Source organism: Buteo buteo, chromosome 9, assembly GCF_964188355.1.
Source record: "Buteo buteo chromosome 9, bButBut1.hap1.1, whole genome shotgun sequence".
NCBI lineage: Eukaryota > Metazoa > Chordata > Aves > Accipitriformes > Accipitridae > Buteo > Buteo buteo.
The window spans coordinates 26,712,879-26,720,570 of record NC_134179.1 but is presented as its reverse complement, the minus strand read 5'-3'; the positions used below and the strand labels follow the sequence as shown (position 1 = coordinate 26,720,570).

At 45.6% G+C, this 7,692-nt stretch overlaps 1 protein-coding gene across 3 annotated transcripts; it reads right to left on the bottom strand.

Moving 5' to 3' along the window:
* Positions 1 to 1,597: 1,597 nt before the first annotated feature.
* ABRACL (ABRA C-terminal like) lies at positions 1,598 to 6,164 on the bottom strand. Of its 3 annotated transcripts, XR_012651780.1 has the most exons (4): positions 5,809 to 6,164; positions 3,302 to 3,368; positions 1,896 to 2,162; positions 1,598 to 1,715 (listed from the first exon to the last, which is right to left on the bottom strand). XR_012651780.1 is itself a non-coding variant. In XM_075036798.1 (3 exons), the coding sequence occupies exons 2-3, from the start codon at positions 3,360 to 3,362 to the stop codon at positions 1,978 to 1,980; spliced, it is 246 nt and encodes an 81-aa protein (XP_074892899.1). In that variant the 5' UTR covers positions 3,363 to 3,368; positions 5,809 to 6,163; the 3' UTR covers positions 1,728 to 1,977. The 3 variants fall into 3 exon arrangements, 2 of the variants coding, with proteins under 2 accessions (XP_074892899.1, XP_074892901.1); XM_075036798.1 differs by lacking the exon at positions 1,598 to 1,715 and having other exon boundaries at positions 1,728 to 2,162; positions 5,809 to 6,163; XM_075036800.1 differs by lacking the exons at positions 1,598 to 1,715; positions 5,809 to 6,164 and adding an exon at positions 5,508 to 5,676 and having other exon boundaries at positions 1,728 to 2,162.
* Between the last annotated feature and the right edge of the window lie 1,528 nt (positions 6,165 to 7,692).

Below are 7,692 nucleotides of genomic sequence, written 5' to 3'. Positions count from 1 at the left end.
AGCAGACACATTAAGCATTTCACTGAGGGCAAGCTCTTGGATATACATCCTTGTTCCTGTTGTTCCTGTTCTGCTTTCAGAAACAGAGGGAAAACGAATCTCAACTCCCCTGGGCAGTCACATTCTCCTCTGGTTGTTACAAATTTGTTTTAGTGCCAAGTTTCTCTGTCTCTTTCCACACTGTGTTCCCAGAAGCCCTGAATACATTTATTAGCATTGTTAAGAGAATAAGTCCAAAACAAGACAGACATAAAGATCTCTTCACAGTCCCATCTCAGCTCTAACTCAGCACTGAGCCTTAAATTTACCAGGGTTTTTTGGTTTTTTTTACTAAATTTTCAAGACTGAGGCCCCTTCAGTCCTTAAAACTGTCGTGAACATGCACAGAGAACTACATCCTGGCTGGGGCAGGCTGGTGCTCTCCCATACCAAAACCAGCATCTCAGACAATCACAAAGCACTTGGTATCTGTCAGCATACTCAGGCTGTCCTGAGAACCCAGACAACACCTCAGGCTTTCGACAAAATAGAGAGCGGGAAAAAACCCTGTGGTTATTGGTTAATACAGACCTGTCTAGTCTCACCCTTAATGCAGAAGGCTTGGCCTTGGTCCTTCTTTCCACCTGTGGGTGCAGGGGGGGCAGGCACTTGTCAGCTCAGGTCTAGAATCAGAATAGCTGCATTGGAGTAAGAGGGCACTGGAGCCAGTAAGCTGTGCTGAGTTCCTGCTCTGCTTCTCTGCTCCAGCTGGCTTGGACCCAGACAGCTCAAGTTTCTTTGCATATCACTTCCCTGCTCTCCAGATTCTGGGGCCAGCACAGGCAGAGGCAGCCCAGATCTGTTTGCACACAGGATTTAAGTTGTTTTCCTGTTGTGCGAAGCAGAGCAAACAAAGATGAAAGGGGCAGCAGCTGGAATTACACAGCTTTGTAGAGATTCCATAACCATGTGTGCATTTCCTCTATCTGGAAATAAGGAGACACTTTTCAAGCTTTTTGCACTTGTAAAAAGCTGCTAAGTAAAGGGAAATTCACCCGTCCTGCAACTTTAAGAGCTGCAGCTGCAAAGTGGAAGCACATAACAGTAAGCAGTTTGCTTACCCACTGCTGCTTTCCTCATGCAGCAACTCTTTCTCCCTACTGGAAGAAGCATTTTTACCTGCTAAGAATTAGAGTAAGCTAGAACACAATCAAAAGGGCTTTTTTGTCCTCCCCTCCCACTCTGCCTGGAGTGATATAGAGAAAGTATGATTTCTGTGAGGAAAATAATCACAACCTGAAGCTGCTGTACCATATTCTGGTTAACACTGCCTGAAAGCATTCAGGGATGTCCTCACCCACTTCCTTCAAAAGTCTAGATGACAAAAACAATGAAAGCATATTACACTACCAGAGATGAATGAGGTACATCCATCATTCATGGCTTTTTGTGCACAATCTGGTCACTCCAAAGGATGGTCATTCTTCAATTGAATCATGCTGCAAAATTATTTCTGTCTCACTGTCATGCTTTCTGTACAGTTACTTAACTATGTTCCTTTTTGCTTTCATTTCAGATTGCAAATAAAAACAGAAACAGCAGCACTAAGAATTACATAAATTTAAGTATGTGCTTTTATTTTATACTTTCATGGCACATTTTGATTTGTAAACATTAAATTACCAGTCCCCTTCTTCATATGTTGAAAATAACCACCAGACATTCAAGGGCATTACCTGAGATTAAAAAAAAAAAAAAAAAAAAAAAAAAGAAAAAAAAAAAAGAAAGAGAGAGATCTGGCATTTTTTACCTTACTCACATACAGTACCATTTTAGGAAGAATTACAAAAGGGAATGTTTTCCAAAAAGGACAGTTTCATTTTGACTATAAAGATATAGAAAATACATCAAAACACCTTAGAATGATCAGCCTTATTCAGAGGATGTTGCAAGTCACTGTCTCAAATAATTCCATTAATGCATAGCTGAAATACTGCATCAGTCCTGCAGCAGCATGATATCAACATTGTCATGAACACCTTGTAGAAGTAGCTCCCCTTGATAAGTGACAATCTTCCGTCGTTTTGCAGCCTTAAGAGTTCCCACTAGGGCTTCAAAGAGGTTGGCACACTTCTCATCAGCAAAGAGCACACCAAATTTCACGCTCACTTGTCCATCAGCATCTAAATCAAAGATACAACATGAAAACACATGTAGATTTTCTTTCAGTTAGGAGATTACTGAGGAAACAAAGTGACACGCAGTCAGAACATTGAAAGTAAACCCCACGGTGATTCCCAATTTATTGGGGGACATATTATGAATGCTGACAATAAATAGTAGGCAGAACTCCTGCCTGGTACGAATTTCCCTCTTTTCCAGAGACTCCTATCAAGGACCACATATCTGATATGTTTGATGACTTTCTGAAACCTATGACCAGCACAGGCTATTGAACCTCTTCAAAGCACAAGGAGGAAATTAGTTTTAAATAATTAAAATGTTAAATTTTTTTTTTCAAGTAATTTCTTTTCACTTATTAAGGTTCACATTGAAAAAGCTGCAACATAAATTCATTTCTCACACAAAGCAAGAATTTTAAAATATATGTTAAGGTTAGCTAGCTTATTCCTAAAAGGCAGATGCAGTCATACAAAACTCAAGAAACACATATCCGTTTAGGTTTTGAAAAACAAATGGAACTGAATGAAATTGCATCAGAACTGAAGTATATGAGCAGGTAGCACATCCACAGACTGCACAAATATTTGTAACAAAAGAGGAGTTTTAACAATTAAAAACAATCTTAAGAGAAGAGGCTACCTTCTAAGCAAGTTTGGGACTACACCTACAACTCCTGGATTAGTTTTAGGCATACAGATCAATTCCTTCCAAATAATACTATGATGAGTAGAATTGAAGTGTACGAATTCTGAAGTTCAGAAGTTACCTAGGAAGGAGGTGGAAGGAAAAGGTGCAACTTTCTTCTTTGATGGCTGTAGCAAGTATTGGAAGTCTAAAGAAAAGGGTTATTTTGCAGTTGATTTTAGCGGGAGCAGGATTTCAGGCCTATATCCTCTGTGCTGCACAGGCTTAAAGCTTTAACCTCATAACAGAACTACTTGAAAGGATGGGATGCAGGGAGTACTATACAGTCCAACATTAAGTATATATGCAAATTTTCAGGTTACCTGAGCTTGCTTAATTATATGTGCCAAGTTCATAGGTTGATATAACATGACTACATCCGTATGACATGTATGTCATACATGTATGTATAACATGACTACATTTGTATGGTCAGAGGTATTACAATACTTACTTGTGGTTCCCAACCGCCGAATCTCCTCAACTAAGAGGCTAATTTCATGTTCCACATTCATTGTGATCTAAAAAGTAAAATAAATTTTGACAAAGTTATTGGGAGACCTGTAAATCCTTTGCGCCATCTTGGCCTGTTCTCAGTTCATCTCAGGAATGTCACAGCACTTTGTAAATCCCAGTAGCCTGGAGACACACGGCTCCAGGATAATCTGCAATTTCAGTCTTGAATGGATAAAGAGCCTCCACACCTCCACTTTTGAGAGGAAGTAAACAGAAACTACAACCTCAGTACATTCTAAACACAAATACAAGGAGCTAATCTCAAAATATGAAAAATGTGGGAAGGTCAGGGCCAGGGGAGTTCTTTGTTTCAAAGAATGAGCCTAGGCTGCCACAGAATCAGAGCATCCTGGTAACGTGACAGGTCTTCAGGCGCTTTGCACTTTATATCAACGCCCTCAATAAAAATGGAACATCTGCCTTCAAATTCCTCTCTGGGATATGCAGTAGATTTGTTTTTTTAAACCACACCACAGCTTTCCACTTGTCCTGGCAAGATACCGCAGACATCCAGCTGGTTACAGGAGGTCCACGCACACAGAGCCTGACAGGACAGCAGCTACTGCACGCCTGCTACTGAGCATGGAACTGAACCAGAGACAAACTATGCGAGTGTCCCAAGAAGGTCAACATTTATTTCCATTCATAGTGATCCCAAGGAACTACTACACTGCCAAACATATCCCTTGCGCCTCTTAGCTGTGAAACATGGCAACTTTCACCAATGCACACCAATGTCTTCCAACGGTTTAGCCATACGCAACCGAGTAGATGGCAACACTACAGTCACACAAAACACTATTTGGCTACAAAGCGCCTATGGTTAATAACTGCAGGCACTTCTGAAAGGTGTTTTGGGATCTATGCTCTGCAAAGCAGCATCAACACAATTAAACCTTTAGTCATGGAACTCCTTAAGCAAAAACTGCGATCAAGGTAAGCACAAGAAACCGGGCCCCACAGACAAAGCAAAGTGTCAAATGCAGCTTCCACAGGTGCTAACAATGCAGTCTGGAACAAAAGCTATAGACAGAGCTTCTGGAGCTAAGCACTGTCCGAAAGGGGCTCAGTGAGCTCTGAGACCCTCTCTGTTGTTCAAGAAACCAGGATTTCTGCACAGACCTTGTGAGTAAGCAGAGTTAAAAAATCGACATCTGGATGCATCACAAACTCTTCCTAGGAGAAAAGCTTCCCCTCCTTTCTTTTTTTTATTGAATTAAATAGGTGAGAGTGACATAGTTCCACCTCCTGACCCCTCATGGTTTATCCAAGAGACAAAAAACCTTTGTAACAGAGTCTGACTTTCAGATCCCAAATTCACTTGCAAAAATCTGTCTTTTCAACATGCAAAATCGAGCAAGCTTAGTATCAGCACAGTTTTCAGGCAAAGCCCCATCCAAACCACAGTTTTATCCCTAATGCGTGGTAACAACTAACACGTAACATTGCAACAGGATGCGCTGCGGTGGCAGCACCACTGCAAAGCTGCCTTAAAAGGGCATGGCAGCAGGGCTGCAGAATTTTAATTGCCTTAGGTGAACTCTGCAAACTTTCAGATTTTGTTTAACTGAGCACTATAGATTGTTACCAGTCACCGAGGAAAATACGACCCATCTACCAAAAAGCTTACACTATCACCATTAATTCGTCAAACTGCCAGTTTTAATATTGGTCATTACAATGGCATAATAAGCTTTTTTTAACTTTAAAGACTTTTTTACTTTAACTCTTTAAATTCACGTTAATTTAAAATTCTTTTCCCTCATATACGTACACTGCCAGTTTAAATAGCGACATTTAGAATTTTAAAAAAGTACATTTTTATGCAACACTTTTGAGACCAGAGAACCGCGGCTGTGTAAGGAGTGAGGAAGAAAGGATTCCAGGTGTTTTAAGCAGACTTAAATATTTACTTTATATTGTCATATACTCGACGCACCAACTGTCAAAAGTGCATGCCAACTGTTAAACTCCTAGTATTTCTGAAGCCGATGCAGCGCGGAACGCCAGCATGATTTTTCAGTACGTAATACGAAAACTGAAGTTCTCTTTATTTGCCGGAAATTCGCCCGACCGTCATTTAGCTCCAATACGTCTTTGTAACCAACCGCACCGAGCTCTCCCGTTGCAGATGCTGCAAATACCTGAGAAGATGGCTCCTCGGCGGGCCCGCGCTCGGAGGCAGCGCGCCGTCCCCTCCCCACCGAGGACACCCCCCGACCCGCGGCTCCCCGAGCTCCCCCCGGCACGGCACGGCACGGCACGGCCCGGGCTCCCGCCGCCGCCGCCTGCGCAGGGCGCACCGGGAAACGGGCCCCGCCCGGGCCAGGGGCAGCCGTAGCCGCCCGCCGCTCCCGGCGGCTGCCCGGGCAGCGCCTCTCTCCCCCCGGCGCGGAGGGAGGGAAGGACGGCTCCCGCTCCCCGCTCCCCGCCGCCGCCACTTACCCGCTGCCGTCGCCGGTCGCGCCGCGAGAAGCGGCGGGGGCGGCGGGCCAAGCGGCGGAAGGCGGGGACAGGGCGAGGGGCGGGCGGCGGTTACCCGGTTACTCCGCCGGGACCTCGCCTCGCCTCGCCCCGCCCGGCCCGGCCCGGCCCGGCCCGGCCCGGCCGCCGCGGGGGGCCCGGGCCTCGCCCGGCGCCGCGATGCCCGCCGCCCCAGCGCCACGCCCTCGGCCATTTTGGGTTGAGGCGTCGCTGGCCGCCGCGGGGGTCGCGCTGCCCTGCCGGGGTCCCTCTCCCCGTGGTACGCGAGGGCTGCCGGGCGGCAGCGTCCCGCCGGCACTCCGCCTCTGGCGCCGGGCCCGGCTCTCCCTCGGCGCCTCGCAGGAGGCGAGCGCGCAGGCCAGGCGCTGGCCCTGCCTGGGCCCCTGGAGGGCCGTGTCGTTCTCCCCGCCCTGAGGACCTCGCTCCTTTCCACCTCGGTGACTCCCGGCTTTGCACCGTCTACAGATGTCACCAGCACACCTCGTTCTTCTCCTGACAGAGGCCTTGGTGCGTGTGTTCGGTACAAGGCCTGCCAAGGCCAGCCCTTCAGTAACTCCCAGTAGGTCTGCTCTCAGTGTAACGCGTGGTGTTGCTTTGGTCACTTTCTGTCACCGTACCGTGCCTCGTACTCTCCATCTCCTTTGGCCTCCCCAGGTGACATTATGCCACATTTCTTATGTCCCCCACATTTGTTTTCTCCTGGAAAAAACGGTTCTCTTTCCAGTGAAAGGGAATGAGCTAGCTTAACACAGTTCACCTTCAGTAAAGTCATGTTGCGGTTTATCTAATTTCTCGTTCAGCACCACATCCTTGCACTGTACACTGCGGAGAGAAGGCAATTTAATTTCTTCCATCTTGTACCTTGGTATTCGCTTGTTTCTCTTGCTTCCTCTTCACCTCACAGAAATGTTTACATCTTCTCTGAAGGACACAGGCACTAAACCCGAGAGCTGCATTTAACTCCTACAAAGCAATGAGGCTGCCGCCAACCCACTAGTCAGAGGCAAGGCTCACACCAAATGTCTCCGGAAAATTCTCACCGGCACAGCTCAAGGCGTTGCTGTTCCTGGCTGTCTCTCCCACCTCCTTCTCATGCGTGACTGCCCCTAAAGCAGTTGGTATGCAAAGCTATTTCCATCCCTTGCAATTCACGTTTTCATCCATTAGCTTCTGAGGGTGAGGCTAAGATACTTTCTCAGACTGTGAGCTGTGCCAGTTAGGTCTGGTCCCTTACTACATTCTCCCATCCCTGGTGCAAGGATGAATAATAGCTAACGGCACCTTAAACACTACAGCAAGCTCTGCTAGGGCTCATTTGGCAGAACCTGCAGCTAGATAAATTGATTTGCGCAGTGGAAATGATGCCAAGAAGATCACATTTTTATCACTCCAGGGATGTAGAACTGGAGTCCAGGCCATTTCCTTTTCTGAGGGACTTTTTTGATGTTAGTGTTTTTATTAAAAGGTTAACTCTTCCTTAGAATAATCACTGTTTATCAGTAACAGAATCTTTGGTTAGTCAAAAAAACCCCATGCTGCTTTCTGCTCAAGGAGCTATCTATTCAGCAGGTGATAGCACATCAAAACATTTTCCCAAACACATTAGCTGTATTTCACATTAGTAAGGGGCACTCTTTTCAAAAAACAAACCCTGACAGGTAGGAAAACAAGTTAAAATTGAAAGGGCTACCTTCCTAAGTTGACAAGGAAATTAATGACATTGAAATCTGTCTGAATTCAATCGAAAGACAGTGGAGAATTCTCAGAAAAGCGCAGTATCTGAAGAGCATTGATGCTCTGTGCATGTGATGGCATATGTGCTTATATTAAGGCATACTGCTTTCC

What these genes read in the sequence shown, in the direction of transcription:
- ABRACL (XM_075036798.1), bottom strand. Translation starts at nt 3,362, where the DNA reads ATGAATGTGGAACATGAAATTAGCCTCTTAGTTGAGGAGATTCGGCGG. An exon ending in TCGGCGGTTGGGAACCACAA is followed by an intron (nt 2,163 to 3,301) that starts GTAAGTATTGTA and finishes TCTTTGATTTAG; the next exon opens with ATGCTGATGGACAAGTGAGC.